This window comes from Nycticebus coucang, chromosome 9 (genome assembly GCF_027406575.1).
Source record: "Nycticebus coucang isolate mNycCou1 chromosome 9, mNycCou1.pri, whole genome shotgun sequence".
Classification (NCBI taxonomy): domain Eukaryota; kingdom Metazoa; phylum Chordata; class Mammalia; order Primates; family Lorisidae; genus Nycticebus; species Nycticebus coucang.
The window spans coordinates 77,024,607-77,045,704 of NC_069788.1; the positions used below are offsets into that span (position 1 = coordinate 77,024,607).

Below are 21,098 nucleotides of genomic sequence, written 5' to 3' on the forward strand. Positions count from 1 at the left end.
GTGGATATGTGCACAAACCAACAAAGCAGGGTAGAACCTCCAGAAAACAGGAACTCTCTCAGGAGAAGGGCAGAGGAAGTTCTAGGATGACAGGTGGCTGCTATTCCAGATAGGGCAGGAGGACCCCAAGAGGACCACACCAATCAACCTGTGGGGATGTGCACAAGATGGCCATTAAGGGGTTTGACAAAAATTAGTAGTACATACAAGGAACACTAAACTGAGCAAGGGGAATGGTAAATTTAACTTCGGGAAACACAGGAAGTAAAATAGGAATTAGTAATTAGAGAAATGGTCTGGGTGCTGTGGCTCATGCCTATAATCCTAGCACTTTGGGAGGCCAAGATGGGAGGATTACTTGAGGCCAAGAGTTCAATACCAGCCTAAGCAACCTAGTGAGATCTCATGACTACAGTAAAATAAAATAAAATAGAAAAATTAAGGTCATGGTGGTATGTAACTGTAGTCCCAGGTTCTTGGGAGGATGAGGCAGAAGGATTACTTGAGCTCAAGAATTTGAGGTTACAGTGAGCTATGATGACATCACTACATTCCTGTCCAAGAGATCTGTATTTAGAAATACAGAGCTGCAAGGAGAAACTGGAGGAAAAGGAATGGTTAGAGAAGAACTCAAGTCTTTTACAAGCCATTTAAAACCATGTGTATGAATTCTTTTAAAGAAAAATTTAAATTAATTTTCAAAAAGACATACTGAGTTCTCAACTTCTCAACTAAGCTAACTTCATCTATGATGGTTTCTCTTTTGCAGTACCCACCTATCAAAATGCAATGGTGATGATGTTGGGACCTAGCATCCAGGCAGAAAAAAACACTGAAGAGTTGAAGAGTACTTTGAAATAGTTTTATTGGCTCATAAGACCTTTGCATATAAAAAAAATACCCAAAACACTATGCAGTATTAAATCACAATTACATTTTTTTACCAATTAAAACTACCCAGAATATACATTTTTTAAAGAAAAAAAATCCTACAGAACTGAATTCTGAAATGACATTATGACTTAAATACTATGACAAAATAGATAATTCCTTATAACATTAATTCATTGCACAAAGCTGCCAGATATTTTCATAAGCATAACCATTGCACAGAGTGCAAATGAACACAATTTCAATGTTACACATTTAGTTGAAGTAACTGTGCCTCCACCTACAGAACTCAGATTTCTGGCACAAAATGTTGGTCTGTTTCAACTTCCACCAGGCAATCAACTTTACAAACCAGTTACTCTTTCCTTCTGGCCCTCCCTAAAACAAGAAACATCCTTCTGTCATAGCCTAAAAGAGTCAGCACCGCCTTTGCTTGAAGAAATCAACTCCTCTCAACTCTTCAGGCAGGTATTCCTGATCCACAGGCTCACTGTACATGGGGTTGTATTTGTAGCCTTTGCCATAGCCCAAATCCTTCATCAGCCTGGTTGGCGCGTTCCTCAGGTGCAGTGGCACTGGAGGTAGGGGGCCCTGATGGTTCCTCAGGCAGGCTTTGACATTGTTATAGGCGCTGTACACCTCAATGGACTTTGGGGCTCTGGCAAAATAGACTACACACTGGGCCAGAAGCACCTATGAACAACACAGAAGGACACATTTTACTAGGAAGGTGCCAGAAAGTTTGCTTTGCAGAATAACTATGACTCACATCTCTAGTTAATTCTTTGAAGATTCCCATCATGCATTTATCACCTCCCCTTTCTTGCCTACAGTCTGGATTACCACAGTTACCACAGAAGAAATTCCTATGAGGCAAGAAGTAAACCGTACAAGTGGTTTTCACTTTTTTTTAACTGAAGAACTTTTCACTAAATGAAATTTTTCATAAGCCCCCAATACTGTATAAAACAGACGAATACGAAGGTGCTCTGCGGTGAGCTTGCAGAGGCTTTCTGTTCAGCTCCTTTAACCTTTCTGGCCCCCAGAAAATCTGGAGCACTTCCTTAGAACCCTGGAACTCCTCAAGTTTGGAAACATGACCTTGCTGACACCAAGGGTGTCCTTTCTCTAGGAGTCTAAGATTCTACAATGAGACAGCCAAGCAGCTTATTCAACTGAGTTCAATACATCAGTGGTGAAGGAGAGACATATATTCAAAACCACAAGACGAAGGAAGGGATTAGCAAAGAACTGAGCTGGTTACTTTACCTCACATTCGGGCATGCCTATAAAATGACAGCCTTGGTAGGTAGCGACTGCTTGTGCTAATGCAGATGGGTCTGCCAGACCTGCCACACACATGGAGAGACAAAGGAGCGTTTCAGTCATGACACACATTGTCCTTTTGACCTGCCCACATGCGGGCAACCAGAAAACACCATTACTCGTGGACTTGGTGACTAAAACAATCCCAGACCATTTATCTGTGGTCTCTGATTACATGGACTTATTCAAGAAAACTTAGTGGGTGGTTACTGTGTGGTATCAAGAATCATCTCCTCGACTGGGTGCAGTGGCTCACGCCTGTAATCCTAGCACTCTGGGAGGCCGAGGCGGGTGGCTTGCTTGAACTCACAAGTTCAAAACCAGCCTGAACAAAAGCGAGATCCCATCTCCACTAAAAATAGAAAAATTAAGGCAAGAGGATCACTTGAGCCCAAGTTGGAGGTTGTTGTGAGCTATGATACCACAGCACTCTCTACCCCAGGGTGACAGCTTGAGACTTTGTCTCAAAAAAAAAAAAAAAAAATCTCCTTAAGGATAAAAACTCTCTATAGGAAAAATGAGACTCCATACAACAAACGTAAGGAGCAAAGGCCATGAAGACATTTACAAGGATTGGTACATTGAAAACAAAGCATTAAATAATACCAAAAAAAAGTAAAGCTTTTCTCATCTTTTTCTTTAAATAGTGTCTAGACTCTTGTATTTCTACCTTGGAAACTGTCCAAAGAAAACTCCAAACACCTGACTTCAAAGCAAATTTAAAAGCAGCTCTTTTATTTCAATACTCTGTGTAGCCACTCATTGTTTTAGTAAAAACATTCCCAAAGAGGAAACAGAAAATGGTGACTGTGTGAACACAAATACTCAAAAACACATATATACCAAGAAATAAATGACTAAGCTCAGGCATAAAGCCTTATCTTTTCGTATCCATCCACATGGTCCCAAGACATTCTTAGGCCATGCAAAAAGTCACCATCCCCCCTCCCATTGAGTTCAGGCTCTGGGACCTTCCTGTTGCACTCACCTATGTCTTCACTGGCAAACCTCACAAGTCTCCTTGCCACATAGAGTGGGTCCTCTCCTCCCTCAAGCATGCGCGCCAGCCAGTAGAGGGAGGCATTCTGGTCGGAGCCCCTCATGGACTTGTGCAGAGCAGAGATGCAATTGTAATGCTCCTCTCCTGACACCACAAAAAACACCACCACTCACACAGTGCTCACAAGAGGGGTACCCCATGGCTCATAGCCACTAATAACATCTTTATTCCCACTGGCTGATTTGAAGAAAGCCTGTACCAACAAAGGCCCTAGGAAAACTAAAAGAGAGTGGGTTTTGGCAGCTGGCCTCAAACTCTGCTTAGCAGACAGGTATAAATGCCATTTGTGCAGAATCCTGGGACGTGTCCCAGAGTAGTTCTCCATGGGGCTGGAGTGCCTATTTGGTAACTCAGCCTCTCATTCAGAGGAAGAGGATGCTGCTGGGAAAAATCTGTGGCTATTCACATCAAGTGCATGTATAGACACAGGATGGGAATGGGGGAACATTTATGTTGAAAGGTTACCCTCCTAGACCAGTGGATTTGTCAGAAACAAGAGTGGATGGGGGGGTGAGTCTCACATTCTGGTTCTATCTTGTGCCTCCACTGTCTATTTGAGGAAAACTGACTGTGGGCCTGCTCATAGCCATTAGGATGGAGAGTCAGGTGGCAAGGGCAGCTGTTACAGCGCATCTGTTCCTCAGCCGTGTTTCCAGCTGCCTTTCTGATATCCAAAGTCTGTGGTCATTTAAACCTCCGTCTGCCAGCAGCAGGATCCCAGAAACTGATACATGGACTAACAGCTTTCACCAAAAGGTACCGTAGCCCACTCCCTCATGACTTGGTCTTATCTCATTTTTTATCCTAGATGCAAATGAAATAAATCAGTAAAATGTGCTTTATGATAGGGGAAAAATGATAGCTAAACAATGCTATAGTAAGTAAGCAGTGAGGCTGGGTGTCGTGGTTCATGCCTATAATCCTATACTCTGGGAGGCTTAGGTGGGTAGATAGGCTGAGATTTGGAGTTTGAGACTCTACCAGCTCTACTAAAAATAAAAAAACAAGCCAGGCTTCGTGGTGGACACCTGCACCCAGCTACTCAGGAAGCTGAGGCATGAGGATCACTTGAACCCAAGAGTTTGAGGTTACTGTGAGCTATGATGCCACGGTACTCTACCCTAGGGCGACAGAGTAAAACTCGGTCTCAAAAAAAAAAAAAAAAAACAAGAATAAAAATAGAAAAATTAGCCAGGAATTGTGGTGGGTGCCTCCACCTGAGAAGCTGAGGCAGGAGGATCGCTTGAGCCTGGGAGTTTGAGTTTGCTGTGAGCTATGATGAGACCAACACACTAGCCTGAGCGACACAGTAAGGTGCTGTTTCAAACAAATAAATAAATTTTTAAAAAGGACATAAGCGGTGGCATCTACACACATTTCACAACTCTCTGACCATCCTCTCTTACTTCTCACGAGACAGCAGAACACATTATTCTTTTGTGAATTAACTCCACCCAGTGAAGCACCTGGTCTGTGCTCATCATAAGCCAATGTCAACAATAAAACTGTGCTCTGCTGGGCACAGCGTTCAGGCCCCAGTGACAAATCCGGGCAGTTGACCATGCTGGTAATGACACTTGCTCTTCAGATGCAGAAGAAGTAAGTGACAAGATGCTAGCTCATCAAAGGGGGGAAACCCGAAAGACCGATAGTAAGGCCAGAGAGATTCTAGTTTCTAATGAGAAATGGGGCAGAAGGATGGTGTTAGGCCAGCCACTGGATTTCTGAGGATACACTGAGTGTCCCTGGCCCAGGGATTCCCAAGTCACTGACTGAGTGTCCTGGCCCACTCCCTGACCTAGACCCTGACTGTGCTCTGCAACCCTGCAGGGCAGAGGGAGATGGGCAGCAGGGCTGGGGAGTGCAGGCTTGGCTAAACTCACCCGTATGAAAGGATGGAAGAAACTACCTCTAGTCTACTTTCTATCAAATTTAAACTCCTCCCACTAGGGTGATGTGGGAGGCAATACCACCAGCACAGCAGGCAAGAGCAGGGGTTCGGGAACCAGGCAGTGTGGGCTTGGCCTCAAACTAACCATGTTACTGCTTCCTGCTGAGCCTCTGGTTTCTTGCTGTAAAATGGGGATATCAAGATCACCTTCCTCACAGAACTGTGTTAAATACCATGCTTAGCACAGAGCAAACACTGTAGAAACATGCTATCGGTGTTAGATCCTGTTATCATTCTCTACGCTACCTTCCACTCCTGCTTTTATCCTATACTGCTTTATAACCTGAAAGTTGACATTATTTGTATAGAACTCTATTGTTAATACACAGCACAGAATCTGTCTTGTTGGAAATTTCTTTACTCTGATGCAGAAACATCTGAACTAGTTACTAGATCCTTCTAGTGGGTAACTATATACTAAGTGACATTAAAAGTAATAAAAATTCTTTGTCTCACCAGAGTTATAAAAAGGCCCAAGAGTTAATGCTTATACTCTTTCCAGGGCAATGCTTCTACCATCCCTATTTATGGAACAAAGCCTATAAGATAACCTTTCTCTAGGACCTGAATGATAAGTATTATGAGAGTCTACAGATCTAATGTGGGGCAGATGTGACATAGTAAAGTGGGGTGCAAGAGCATACTACACTAGGAAGATGCATACAATGTAAGGTTCTCAAGGCTGTAGCACTAAGCCACCTCCACTGCCCCCCAGCTCAGAGCTGGAGAAAAAGTGATCCCCCCATGCACGGCTCTCCCTGCTGCCATGTGGGCTCTCAGGAAGTAGGACTCTTAGGACTGGACTCCTCCAAGATCTGTTCTGCATGTCGGGGTGGGGAGTGTGGAAGGGTTACCCCTCTTAGGAACTTGCTTTTTTTTTTTGTTCAACATAGCCTTCATGACATTTTCTTAGTTATTGTATGTAGACATTTGTATTCTGCCTTTAATAAGTTTCACCTGTACCCATTCTAAGATGCACCATAGGTGTGGCCCCACCCATTACCCTCCCAGGAACTTGCTTTAACAGTACAATCAGTGATGGCACAGCAGGCCTGGCACGGAGGTAAGTGCAGATGGGAGGAAGGATACAGTCTTGGGTACCAGTCAGACTTAGAATTTGAGGGTCAGTTTTACCAATTGCTTTGTGAGCCTAGGTAAGCTCTGTCATCCGTAAAATGGGGATAATATTTATAGCTGCCTCCTAAGGCTATTTTGAGAATTAAGAAAAAGAAAACATTAATAAAATTTAAACAGCTGAGTGTTAGCAAATGCCATGTTATATAGATTTCAACTGACAGTCTGATAAAATGTGAAAGAATGGTCCCAGTCAGTCCAGTCAAAATGAAGAGTCTCTTCTGGGATGCCTACAAAAAGGGAGACCACTGCTGCTAGACCCTCAGAAATAGTGGAGGGTCCAGCACATGGGAATTCTTTACCTTTCAAAAATTTTCCTTTTGTTCTTCAGACAGAGTCTTAGTATGTTACCCTCGGTAGAGTGCCGTGGTGTCACAGCTCACAACAACCTCAAACTCTTGGGCTTTACTGAGCTCTTGCCTCAGCCTCCCAAGTAGCTAGGACTACAGGCACCCGCCACAATGCCTGGCTATTTTTTGTTGCAGTTGTCATTGTTGTTTAGCAGGCCGAGGCTGGGTTCAAACCCACCAGCCCCGGTACCATAGGTGGCTGGTACCGTAACCACTGTGCTACGGGCACCGAGCCTCCCTTTGTTGTTATATCCAGTTTTTGTATTTGGCCAAAAGTAAAGTAGGGCTCTACATGTATGATGTTTTACTTTTCAAGCATTCACATGACATACAAAGCACAAGGGAAAGCTGGCCCTGCTGAGAGGCACCTTCACGTTGGCATGTAGACAGGACTGTTTGTTCAGTGTGTTTGTCCTCAGCACTAATTAACACCCCCATGTTACCATCAGCTAAGGCGTACTAAGGGTGAAAAGCTTCAGTCTCTCCCCTAAAGGTCACGCAGTGAGCATGTTCACTCATGAAGAGGTAGTGCCTAGCACCAAAGTCCTAACCCCTCTTCCCTTTCTCTAACCAGTACGAACTCTCCGTCATTAGGACATAGCATAGACATCTAGAATGTTCAATTATCAGCTTCCTTATCCAGTACAAGTTTTTAAAAGCCTAGAAATTTTATTCTAGTCACAGCAGTATAACTCCATCCAGAGTCACACAAATGCCTAAGCACCAGAAGTCCAGCCTCATCATAGTATGCTGTCTTCATCTCCCACTTCTTATAGAGATGCAAATGTGCTATGCTAATACCTTATTACTGCCAGCTCAGGGATTTAATAAGAGCCGGTATCCCATTTGGTATCTGTAAGAGCAGTTTTGTAAATACAGATAAGTGCACACTGCAAAATTAAATTTTAAAAAAGTTACAACAAACTAAAAAACTTAATTCTTACTTTAGAGCTTAGAAATTAAGGATTTTAACTCTCAAACTAATAAGTCATTTATTACAAAAGTTCTCTTGCTACTTACTGCCATTGTAAATGATCACAAGACTTATTTACTATCAACTGACTGCATTAGCTTTCAAAAGTGCTTGTGTTCTACAAGGTTCTACCACAGAGTAACAGGAAAACATCTAACTACCTTACTAGATGGATGAAAGCCTGCAATTTCAAACCCCCAAACTTCTTTTGGTTCTCATCAGGGCAGCTTCTGTTTATGACTGTCTTCAGAAAGGTCAGCCCCGTATGGGAGGCTTCCTTCTATTACCAACATGGAGATCACATGAGGATCACGGGCATGCTTTGGACCCAGCTGAAATGAGAATGAGTGCATACACTTATTTCCTTACAGTTTCACTCTTTCTACCTTCAATTACTCACCTGCACGGTCATATAAAATGTGGGATCGTTGCAGGCCTTCCTTTACATCATTCTCAGTGATCAGGACTCTGCTGGGAGAATAGGTTTGCCCACTCTTCTTACAGAACATCTTCCTAGAGCTCAGCCTGGCCAGCACAGCCAGCTGCAGTCCGTTCAACCCAGCTCGGGCATCTCCATCACTGAGGTAAGCCAGAGTGTCTACTGCTTTGTCCTCTATGAACACAGAGGGCCTGAAGCACAACCAGTGTTAGTTATTGTCACGTTCAAATTATGAAGTTGCCATCCTGCAACATGTCTTAGTGAACTCATACTTCTTAGTAAGGTCAATGAAAGAGTTCAAGGCATTTGCCCCCTTTTCTAAACTCACACTGTTAATGTAGCTAAGCATTTTCAAGACTAAAAACGAACCAGATCTTAATAGTCACAAGGGTATCATGCTGTATAAGTTTAAGCACAAAAGCATGTAGAGCAGACACTGAATGTCCTGGAAATTCACTGTGGACATGTGGTCTCTCTGGTATTACCCTATAAAATGGTGAAAACTTTATTAGAAATGCTCATTATGGAAAACATGTTTCAAAGGTAGCACGCAACTTTATGAGAAGGCGGGGGTTCTCAGACCACTCTCCACACAGGTAAGAGATAGCATCAAACCAGAATATTAGCTCCAAAAGTCACAAAGGTCAACCAGATGCCCAGCTACCTTGGGCACAACAGGACCCAGAAACAGGTCTGGAACCTCGGCCTAGGCATTTTGGGAACTGCACTAGGTTGCTTGGGTATTAATCACACAAACCCCACACAGAGTCATGGAGAGGTCACTAGCCTAGGAAACAATCAGAAGGTTTTGTTAGAACTTGGTTATGAGATTTTCAGTTAGTAACCTAACCTGTCTTTAACTGTCACAACTAAAATTTACAATGACATTTCTAAAGTTGGACCTTCAAAAAGAATATCACTATAATGGTTTTCGAGTCTGATTCAGCAAAATTATCTATTAGTAGTCTAGTTAGACAAGATATCTAATACATTCCATTATGTAGATGGGTCTTAATAATTCCTGGGTGGGCTGCTACCTGCTCATTTATGAAGCAAAAAATTATTTTTCAAAGTTATAGTTCACCTATATCATTTTCAACCTTCAGCTGAAAATATCTACAGTATATAATAAATCCATCAGGACCGTCCAAACCAGCTTCTTGAAAAACACCCCCCAGGTACTAACTGGCTTGGGCTGAGGGCCTTTCTGAAGGAGGGAATCCAGCTTATTTGCTGGGTGAATGCAGAATTCCTCACGGAACCCCCAACCACATGACTTCCCTTGGTGAATAACCTGACTAACATCAATCTGCATTTCATTCACTGAAAGGTTTGTTTCTAATTGCCTCGTCTCATTCTCTTATTTACCAAAGCCAAAATTTCCAGTTGTTCATTGTGGTTCTCTCATCACACAGAAGACACTTAGCTGGCCTTAACTTTGTAACAAATGACTCTCTCCCCAGACACATGCCCACTGCCTGGGCCCCAGAGCCATGGAAACAGCAGCCTGGAGACCCACATCCTTCTCTCCTGATGACATCCTCTCAGCAGAAATCTCACCACTGTACTCAAAAAAACACACACTGAAGCCATGTCACGGTCATTCTATAAAGTCCACGGACTATTTCTCAACCAGAAATTGTTCAGCAAATTTTCTGGAAGATGATTTAGAAGAAAACAGAACATATACCAATGAAAATGTGTAAAGGAGAAACCAGCCTCAGCCGGGTGTGTGGCACATGATGTGCCTAGCAGGGACAGCACCCTTGCCACTTGTCTACTGCATAATACTTAGGTAGGGGGGAGGAAGGCAGGGTGAACCAAAACTGTCTGAGTGTCTCATTTTTGCCTTGGAACTAATAAAAGCAATGCCTTCCATCTCCTTGGAAAGCTGCCTAGCAACAAAAAGCTTGGAGGACAATGGAGGGAAGAAAAACGAGTAAAAGCAAGAGCCCTAATCAATCCCAACTGACTGAGCCAACCTGAATCCTGAACTATGTGGGGGGCTATTTGTCGACCACATCTCTTCCTCTTCATACTAAATGTTGGGTGCCACAAGGACAGGAGTCATGTTTTCTTCTTTCTTTGTATATCCCCAGTGCCTGATAGACAATAGGCATCCAATATTTGCACACAAATGAACTTCAGTTTTTTCACAATCTCAGAGTGAAACATTTTTTAAAAATTATATGAAAAGTATAGAGAAAACAAACAAAAAAATCTATCTCTCCCACCTAGCAGTAACAACAGCTACTATGTAATTTGCTGAATTTCTTTTACAAGCCACTCACCTGTGCAGCCATCAACCTTACCTCTAAGTTTTCAAACAAAATTGGGATATTGAGTATAGTTCCATATCCTTAACAATTAAATAACTGTTTGGTACTCAGACCTCCGAATATTTATTTTTTTAAGAAATAAACATTATATTAAATTTTGAAAACAAAGAGAAAAGTCACCTACCACTGGACTACCTCAACATTATTTTAGTATATATCCCTCTCCTATGAATTTGTCCTTTGTATGTATTCAGAGGTATAAAGTGCTCTTGTGACAGGGACATACCCCGGTACTCACTGCTATACTGCTCCCATTTCCAACTGTCTCACATACTGTTAGGGAGCAGGGTCCATGCATTAGGAGAGAAGCCACGAGCATACTGTTCCACAGATTTATAAACAGATTTGAAAAAGGGCATTTTATGTGGTTGGAAAAAAGGGTCATTCCCTCCATCATTAAACTCCTGATCAAAGTGTAAACGGTTCTACTGTTCTGTCTGGAGTTCCTGTCATTTCATGGCAGAAGAAAAAATATATGGCTGAGTTAAATTCTCCCTCCCTAAATTATAAATCAAACTCAGTGAATCTTTCACTAAGGAAAAGGAACATTCATGGTCAGGGTAACAAATCCTACAGTTGTTCTCAACTATAATGTTCATCATGTTAGAGGAACTTCCCTCAAATACAGACATGTGGACCTTACCACAGACTGGCTGACTCCTAAATCTCCAGGGTCAGACCCTGGATGTCATATTCCCAAAATGTATTCCAAGTAAGTGTGATGAGCAAATCTGGTTAAAAGGTCCTCCTGCTGCATTATAGATGGGACTCTTTTGTCCCTGTTACAATTGATAGAGTTTTTCTTACACAAGTGCTTAGAGGAAGATCAGAATGGCAACACTCACTAGTAGCATCTGCCCTCTCCTAACTTGGTACCTAGACCCCGTCCAGCAACTGAGGTTGCTGAGTATTTAGTGACATGCCTTAAAAACTGACTCTATTGTGCCCAAGCTAGTTGGTCTTGGACATGTCACTTAACCTTATTGTGCCTTAATTTCCTCATCTAGTAAAAAGGAGGCAATAAGATCTCTGCTGCTTCCATGATAACCAGAATGAAAGTAAAACAAAACTTACTTTCTCCACAAAGAGACAGCATACATTTAACAGATGATGTCATCTTTCTCTGTTAATTCCATGAGGCACTTGTCTTTCCAAATGACACTATACCATATACCCTCAGTGTCTGTAGTGGGTTGAACAGAGACCCCAAAAGATGTAAGTCCTAATCCCTGGAACCTGGGAATATGACTTTATTCGGAAATAAGACTCTGAACAGATAAAACTAAAGTTAAGGATCTTTAGATAAGATTATCCTGGATTTGGAGTATACTTTAAATCCAATAGCAAATGTCTTTACAAAAGAAAGAAGAAAAAAAAAGACACAGGGACACAGAGAAGGCCACGTGAAATGGCAGCAGAGTGGTGTGAAGCAGCCACAAGCCAAGGAATGCCAGGAGCAGCCACATGATGGAAGGGAGGACTTTCCCTTAGAGGCTCTGAAAGGAGCATGGTGCTACTGACACCTTGATTTTGGTCTTCTGGCTTCTAGAACAGGAGTAATAAAGTTCTGCTGTTCTAAGCCACTCAGTTTATGATAATTTGTTATAGCAGATACAGGAAACCCATTCAAGATCCATGAGATCTGTTTCTGGTTACTGGTCCTTTTATGGCATCATTTTAATGCGTTTTTTTCTTATATTTAAAGCTATATTAATGTGCTATATTAATGTACCTTTTTAAAGAAACACTTGTTTTTTTTAAGAAAAACTATTGAAACCTACTCTATACTCAAAATTCTTTCTTGCCAGTAACTTGTACTCGGGTGTTCCATTACCTTTTTTCTATTCAGTGGTAGAAAAGATTTCAAACAAGTTAAATTTTTACATTAAATAAGTAAAAGAAAAATCGAACAGCTACCTTATTTGGGGGCCAGCTTGTCTAGAGTTCCCCTCTCTGGATAAGTAGAGAAAAGCAACAGACTTAGAGTGAAGCCACAGTACCTTGCACAGGGACAGAAGCCATTTCAATTTAGCCAACTCTTGGTACTTGGTCTATTACAATTTAGCCACAATTATGGCTTATTTCACCTTTTTCATATTCACCGACTTATGTAATCTATCTAGTCCACAAATACTTGATTCTTTAGAGGTGTTTTAAAATATGCATGTGTCTTATGATCTAGGAATACAGAATCCTGCAAAGCAGCAAGTAGCACAGAATGACTAAATACATTTATTTTTTCACTTCTAGTAGCCAAAGCTCATTATACTACGGATTGTGAATTTCTTTTCCTGGCCTATAAAATCAACCCAGTGCACAGATAGCATGTTTACTGTTTGTATCATGTAACCAAAAGGCTTTTATAGAACAAAATACATGAAAATTACTGATCTGCATGTAAACCAAAGGACTATGACATAGATAATGAGTGTTCCATCTTATCCATTATCCTTCAAAACTCAACTCGGCACCCCCTCGTCTAGGAGGGGGAAATATCTGATTCACACATGGTAGATGCCAATTCTCTATGCCCTCCTGCCCCTGTACATAACTTGATCACAGCATGGCACTGTGAGCTGATTTGCTCACCTAGTCTTTATGGTACTATACCTTCTCTAAAGGAACAGGAACATACTTTTCAGCACCCAGCCAATACCTAGCACAGGCAGGACTTAAATTTCTATTGAATAAATAGAGGAGGAAAAAAATTTTTAGAAGAACATTTATCTCACTTCAATGGGAATTTATCATATACTTGTGTATACTGTGTAGAGTTCCTAATTCCTCAAGCACAATATGCACAAGGATGTATATGTAGCTGTCAATAAGGATTAGAAAGTAAAATTTTACCACGAAGAATTAAAAGACAACATAATCCACTCTTAATTACCCATGACAATTGGGGTGTAGGTACTTCTATTAGGAAATCACTTGTGTAAGAGTTCTTTCTGTGACCTATGACATCTCCCAACTTAACTTACTGTTAGAGTTGCTAACAAACATTGATTAATGGATCTAAGCTTAATATTCTTTAATTTCACTTTGCTTGCTGCCAGTGAAAAAAGGACAACAGTATTAAAGAACAAGGCTCTTGTTAACTGGACAAACTAGCCCTTATGCTGCATATACCATATACCCTTATACCAATTTAAAAAAAGAACGTAGGCCACTTTTTTCATATTGAAAGCTAGGATTTATTCATTTACTAACCATTTCCCAAGCACATAATACAAAGTACTGCTGTGCCAGGATATAACAAGAAGATAAGTTTCTGCCCTTCCAGTTATGGGACATGAGACAGCTAATAAGTAAACTAATTCAAGGAAGTTATAATTGGGATCATGTCTAAATAAGTGATAGTAGAAAAAGTGAATTATTTATTTGATATGAGAAGTTTTCTCTGAAATGCAATCTTAGCAAATTGAATCACTGGCTCATTTTTCTATCAGTTTCTATAACTAAAAGCAATCTTAATTCTTTCACTAGATCCTCTCAAACTTTAATGTGCCTCAGATCACTTAGAGATCTTTTAAAATACAGAAATTCTTCTCATGAAGATGAGCTGCATGGTTCTACTGTCCACACTTCATTTAAATTCTGGCATGGCAGTGCCTGGGAAAAGAGGGAAAAAACCTGAAGATATCTACAGAACTCAATCTCATGAACTGATGACATGAAATCAATAAAAATTACCCTAGAGAAGAACACAGGATATAAAATTGTAGATACATTATGATAATCAATACATAAATAATGCTTTTCTCCCCTTTCTCTTTCAATTTGTCTTAATCACATGGTTACTTGAGTTGTGATGAGAATTTTATTAGAGAAAAGCCATCCCGGTACTCCTTATCTGAAATGCTTGGGACCACAGAGTTTAAATTTTAGATTTTTTCAGATTTTAAAATACAGTAGAACGTCCATAGTTGATCACCTCCCTACACTGAGCACCTCCTTAAGTTAGGTCTACTTTTCATAGACATGTACCACATGTATGTATCAGCACAGTAGGCCTAGTTCCTTATGCTTACCACTCCCATATATTGACCAATTTGTTATAGTTCCTTGGGCGGTCAACTTATAGGGGTTCTACAGTACTTGCATTATAGACTTACTAGTTAAACAACTCATATCCAAAAGTCTAAAATGCTCCAATGAGTATTTCCTTTAACATCATGTAGGAGCTCAAGATTTTGGAGTAATTCAGATTTTCAATCTGGGATGCTCAGCCTATACTAGATAATAGGAGGTAGCAGAAGCCCCCTTGGACCCTGCTAAGCACCCACCACACAAATGGCTCCTGACTGATACCAGCAGGTTCCATACTCTGCTCTTGGCCACAGTTTGAATGGCTCTCCCATCACAACTGTACTGCATGATAAAGCAAGTCTGTTCTGCCCAGTGGTCCGTAGGCCAAATGTTTCGAGGCTCTCATAAGGCATGGCAGAATTCTTCCTACATCTGAGACAGGAGCAAATGGGAGAAGCCAGGCACATAGAGAGAGACTGCTTAAACCTAAACCCTGAGGCTAAAACTATGCCTTGTACTCTAATCCTCACAGAAAAGTGGCTCCAGGAGTTGGCCTCAGGGCAGGCACGAGCAGCTGCGGACTCCACAGCAGGAGGAGGCTGGCAATAGCCTCTCATCAAACCAGATTATGTTCCACTGAAGTATTTCAGTCAACACATGATCAAATGACATCTGAAGAATATATTCTAATATTAAAAAAAAGAAAATCTCTGACCCAAGAGGTCAAATTGATTATTTGTATATCCTGTGTATTAATAAACTCACATAGTACTCATGATGCTAAAATTCCTTTACTTTCATGGGATTGAATTTGATTTTCTGAGTATCCAAAAAGGCTGGGAATAGAACCCTAAGCACAAAATCAAATACCTAAGAACTAAAACAACCAGGCAATGTTAAAGTTTGAAGAATTAAAGACATATCCATTAGAGGCTAGAAAATGCTCAACTACAACTTGAACTTTACCTAACAAATGCAAACAATGTAACCTAACCACTTATGCCCTCATATAAATCTGAAATAAAAAAAAATTTTCATCTTAGAAGAAATGTTGGCAGGGATATCCTTGTTGGTACAACTGAGTACTTCCCTCCTCTTTTATTTTCATTACTGGCAGATCAGCATTTCTCCTCTGTCTCCACCCTCTCATTACTGATGCCCAGCCCTTTCTGGCCCCCTGCCAGGAGATTCTCTGGGAGGTGTGTGCCCCCAGGAAGGAAGCTGTATACTGTCAACTTACTCAGAGCTGCTGTTGCTGCTGTGGCTTAGAGGGTCAGTGGGACGGCTAGAGTCTAGGACATGGATTCCCAGTGAGTTGATAGCTCGCATTAAAATAGTCACCATTGCCTCTACTGGAAGTTTCTCAAGAACAATCACCCGACAGCGGCTCAGAAGAGCAGCATTGACCTGGAAGGAAGGGTTTTCAGTGGTTGCTCCGATCAGAGTGATTGTCCCACATTCCACGTGAGGAAGGAAAGTGTCCTATTATGGGAGGAAAACAGAAGAAAGTGATTCCAGTCAACAGCCACCTGCAGAATCCTATGTAAGTTGGCTATCCATTGCTTTCTCTCATTTGTATCTTTGGAGTTTAGGAATGCAGCTTTATATTCACTGAATATGAATATAATACTTGGGAGAGTACAACTCTTGCTGTTTTTAAGTCTAAAACCCGTCTTTTGGAATGCCAATGTCTAAGCCTGATCTCTCGTTCATAGACTAATAGCTCTAAATAGAATTCTAAAATACTCTCAATATAAATGACTTCTGTACTTAGAAAAGTTATCTTCTACACAAAACTGAACTTAATAGAAAAGTAAGAAAATACAAAAACGTTAGTATTTCCAGAATCCTCTTCCACTGCCACTACTCATAATTGTTATTCTTCTAACAAACTTGGTGAATATGTAACCACCTGATGCTATCTTGATGGGAAGAAAAACAAAGATGTCAGTGGTCCAATAGGAAACCTAGAATGCTAACACCTGGTCAGAAATCTAAAGGTTCTGTTTACTAAAAACGATTCAAACTAGAAAGAACATTTAGGATTTTGTGAAATATTTCTAAGATTAAAAAGTTGCAACAAAATACATCAAAAGAAAAAAATTACAAAGTCTCTTTAGAAATAATCTAAAAGTGCTTTGTTTATAAAAATAGCATTCCTTTACTTTTGTTACAGAAACTCATTTAAATAAACAGTAATGATTCGATCTTGTAATTCACCTTGATGAGAGCCTAAACTTACAGAAAACAGAATTTAATTTTGAAAATAAAAAGTAATACTTTATAAGGGAGAAATAAAAAATATTAGAATAATGATATTAAAATCAGGTTAAACTACTCATAATGACTCCTAATATTTGGACAAAAAATTTCCAAAAATTGAAAACTTGATCCAAAGCTGCTTTTGATACATATAGCTCAGGGATATACTAACCCTTTCCTTTATCTGATAGAGAAAGCATTTCTTGTCACCAAAAAAACGCTAAGAAAAAGTATAGGGAAACAGGCTCAACAAGAGATGGGATGACAAGCCTATGCTTCTATGTATGAAAAGTCAACGATGACAGTCCCCAGTATCTGCATATTACATTATACTTTTCAAAGTTATCTCCATACTTTTTAATTTGATGTTCATGCTGAACAAAAGCTAGAAGGAAGTTACTATACCTGCTGAGATTTATTGAACCGATGAATCTCATCAATAAAAAGGATGGTTTTCCTTTTGAAAAAGCTCTTTTCATTTTGAGCTTGTTTTATAACATCTCGCACATCATTTGTCTTGGCATTTGTTGCTGACAATGTCACAAACCTTATGCTATGTTTCTTGCTGTTGTTGGCTATGATGTGAGCCAGAGTGGTCTAAAAAGAAATGATACACAGTTTGAGAGGCCATTCAGAACAAAGTAGCACCCATAGGTGCTACTCAAGCAGCACCAGCAGTACTACCAAGCATCTTGAATTCTGAAGAATGCTTAGCAGCACAGGTACAATCTGAAATACCACAGCATATTTTTATAAACAAACAAAACACACCAATATTATAAATAAAACAGAAAAGTAGCTAAACCTTAGGCTAATCCTGACCTTTTATCTTTTGTCCCTAACCTCCTTTGATTCCTTTTTTGGGGACTCTTTAAGATCTCTGGAATCCCAGTAAAGAGCGGCTGTCTTGATTTAGCAGCGCCTGGGTGACAGCTGTGACCTCTCACCAAACAGAAAAGATTATTCTCCCTGTTCCAGCCAAGACAGCATTGCTCGTGAAGAACTTTGGTGTAGAAATGATCACAGAACCACAGCTCAAACTGGAAGCAGAACAACTGAAAAAAGGAGAGTGAAGGAACCTTTAATAATGTGGGGCTATGACAACTTAGCATTGGGATGAATACATGCCACTTCTACATGTCTAATCTGGTAGGATATGAACAAAAGTCCTTCAGTCACGTTAGCACTTACCAGAAAACTAAAGAGATGCAAGGAAAGCACTAATTTCTACCTGGTACTTAATGGGTGCCTGATAAACCTGCATATACTGTTAATATTACTACTGGAAATTAAAAAAAAAATGAAGACTATTTAATAAAAGGGACAAATCCACACCTAAATGGAAAGGTGGCGCTTTATTTTCTGCAAGGTATAACACCATTAGATGCTATGGCTGCTTCTTTACCAAAAACCCAATCTACTCACCTTTTAGAATCAGATATGCCTAGGCTTGTGACTGATCACCAACTACCTCACTGAGCAGCTGAGACCACAAAGTCTCTTGCCTGGCATCTAGTGTGTAAGAAGAGCTCACCCAGTCATCTCCCTAGGGACCTTTCTCTTTATTTGGGACCACCAACAGCTGATTATCCATTCTTATGATCCTTCACAGAAAATTACTAAGAATGCTACTGTGCAATTCCCTAAATGGGGTAACAACAAAATCTGTGGGGATAAATGTCAACAACTCCACCACCATCATAAATGTTATTTGGAATAGATAGGATTTATTCCTGGCTAAAGGGAGAGTATGAGTACACACAAGGCACAGAAAGAGCAAGACGCATCCCAGGACTAAAGGGAGGTGTGGTTAAGTTGCAGGAGATGAAGCTGTGAAGAAAAACAGAAGAAGGAGAGGGGTGGTGCTTGTAGCTCAAAGGAATAGGGCACTGGCCCTATATATTGGACGTGGCGGGTTCAAACCCAGCCCCAGCCAAAAACTGCAAAAAAAAAAAACAGGAGAAAATCTTAAAAGCCCTTGTGTATAATGAAGTCTCAATCTCAAAACAAAAAGAGCTCTTCACATTCTGATCCTGAATTCTGCCTTTCACTCACTGGTGCTCATTCTCCTCTCACTTAATGGATAAAAGAGCATTCTATATTTAAACGCTTCTTGGCTTTTTCTTTTCTCTAGACTTAACTGCTTCACTTTTTCTCAAGTGTTCTTCCAGTGCCATGTTTTCTAGCCCCACAATGTCCTAACTGCTCTCCTTTGGACTTGTGTCTATCCCAAACGCTGGTATATAGAACTGGGTACCAAAATCCATCCATGTTTCTTCTCCATAATACAAGACATTATGAGAAAAGTTATGGAAATACTAGATGGAAATGGTTTGCAGATGAAAAAGTTTTTATATTAGTCCTGTTAAATGAATATTCTCAAGAATAAATGAAAATCGGTCTGTTAAACCAACAACTAGTGGGAGAGGAAGGAAGCACAAGAGAAATAAAAAGAATTCGACTATATTTTTCAAAAGCTGAACCCATTACATACAAATGGAGTACACAAATGTTTCACTACAATGTTTGCAGCATGCTGTTTCCTTGAGAACTGGGTCACTAAAAAGACTGCGGTGGGTTTACCAATGGAATACAAAGGTAGATCAAAATCTAAGAATCCGTATCTTCTTGTGAATCTATGAATTTATTAACAGCTTCCCTTGCAAAAGACCTGCAAAGGTATCTTAAGAATCTGAGAACCGTGCCTTTTTCACGTCCATCACAGACTCCACATGTGGACCAGGCACTGCCCCTACTCAGACCCTGTCTGCGCCCTTAGATATTCTGAGACAGGCGGATTTTTTGCGGACACCAACCCGCAGGCCGGGTTAGTGTACTCACGACTCTGACCGCCACATCCACTCCAGTCCGCTGAGATCACTACGAGGGAGCCCTTGGGCCATGGCGGCACTCACCTTGCCGCAGCCCGGTGGCCCCCACAGGATGAGCGAGGGAATTTCGTTAGTCTCCAGGAGCGAGCGGAACAGCGTCTCCTGCCCCACAACTCTGCTCTGCCCGATGTAGTCTTGCAGCGCGTCAGGACGCATCTTGTCTGCCAGTGGCTTGCCCTCTAACATCTGCCGTATCTCTTCCGCCGCCAGCGCCCGGGGGTGAGGGCGGCCCCCGCCGCTGGCCCCAAAGGTGGCGGTAGAATCGGCGGCGTCCGCGTCCCAGTGCCCTGGGTCGTCCTCGCCGTCCGCGTCCGCGTCGCCATCGCCCACCGCCTCCTCCTCCTCCTGTGCCTCAGCCTCGTCCCAGCTATGCGGAGACGCGCTGCCCGCAGCTGCGGCCGCGGCCGCCGGCCTCTTTCCAGACCCCTTCCTCCCCGGGCTGCTGGAGCGGGCCACCGGGAAGTCGGGGATGAGGCGGGCGCCGCTAGGCGTAGGCGGCGCGTCGTAGCTCTCCCGGCTCTCGGTTTCGCCGCCGTCGTCGCCCTCCTCGCCCTCGCCCTCGCTGCTCTCGGCCGCCGTCGGGGTGGCCGGCTGCTTCAGCGCGGAGCTCTCCGACAGCCGCCGCCTCTTGGCGTCCGGGGCGGAGAGCCCCTTGGCCCGCTCCTCCGCACGGTGCGGCCCGGCCGCGGTCTCCGCGTGTCCCGCGGGGTGAAGCAGCAGACAGCGGTCCAGGTGCGAGTTGATGTGCGCGGCGGGCATCATCTGCTGGCACACGGGGCACTGCACCTGGTGCAGCTGCGACAGGAAGGGGTCGTCTTCCGGCCCGCTCACCTCCATGGCGGCTACCGCCCTCCCCGGCCCACGGTGAGGCCGTAGCAGCCCCAGTTCACGCCAAGGCCTCCAATACCCTCCACTAGGCCCCGCTCCGCGCGACCCTCGCTCGGGTAGGCGGCAGGACGCGCGCGGGCCAGGGGAGGGCGCCGCTCATGCCTCACGTCCGCAGCTCCCGCGTCGACCCGCCCTCGGCCCGCCGCTGGCAACGCCTCGCGCGGCGCGTCGGGAAGTGTAGTCCGTGGCCGTTTGCATCGTCCGTAGCAACGCCTCGCGTGGCATGTCGGGAAATGTAGTCTTCGGTCCGTTGCCCCTATCACCCGGCGACCACTTCCGGCTCCGCGAACGGCTTTTATGAAGGGGTTTCTGGGGGACGGGCGTGTTGCGCGTGCGCATGCGCGAGGTTGCGCAGCGGCGGAACCGGCGCCCGTAGCGGGGCATACGGCGTGAGGGAGGAGCCGTGGGCAGCGCGCAGCGCGCAGAGCAGAGTTAGCCCTGGGTGTGGTCGTGGCGGTTGGTTTGTAGTGAAAGGGCAACGGGCGGAAAAATCTCGGAATGGCTCCAATAGAAAACTGGATCAAGCACCTAAACGACAAAAAATACAAACAACTGCGCACCTGAA

The 21,098-nt window shown here is 42.6% G+C and overlaps 1 protein-coding gene across 2 annotated transcripts; it reads right to left on the reverse strand.

Moving 5' to 3' along the window:
* Positions 1-848: 848 nt before the first annotated feature.
* WRNIP1 (WRN helicase interacting protein 1) lies at positions 849-20,755 on the reverse strand. Of its 2 annotated transcripts, XM_053602129.1 has the most exons (7): positions 19,670-20,755; positions 17,160-17,351; positions 15,733-15,974; positions 8,086-8,315; positions 3,206-3,361; positions 2,161-2,240; positions 849-1,584 (listed from the first exon to the last, which is right to left on the reverse strand). In XM_053602129.1, exons 1-7 carry the CDS (start codon positions 20,480-20,482, stop codon positions 1,309-1,311), a joined length of 1,989 nt encoding a protein of 662 aa, XP_053458104.1. In that variant the 5' UTR covers positions 20,483-20,755; the 3' UTR covers positions 849-1,308. The 2 variants fall into 2 exon arrangements, with proteins under 2 accessions (XP_053458104.1, XP_053458105.1); XM_053602130.1 differs by lacking the exon at positions 3,206-3,361.
* Between the last annotated feature and the right edge of the window lie 343 nt (positions 20,756-21,098).

What these genes read in the sequence shown, in the direction of transcription:
- WRNIP1 (XM_053602129.1), bottom strand. Translation starts at nt 20,482, where the DNA reads ATGGAGGTGAGCGGGCCGGAAGACGACCCCTTCCTGTCGCAGCTGCAC. An exon ending in CATTTTATATGACCGTGCAG is followed by an intron (nt 3,362 to 8,085) that starts GTGAGTAATTGA and finishes TTGTGGTGTCAG; the next exon opens with GAGAGGAGCATTACAATTGC. An exon ending in TAGGCATGCCCGAATGTGAG is followed by an intron (nt 1,585 to 2,160) that starts GTAAAGTAACCA and finishes TGTTGTTCATAG; the next exon opens with GTGCTTCTGGCCCAGTGTGT.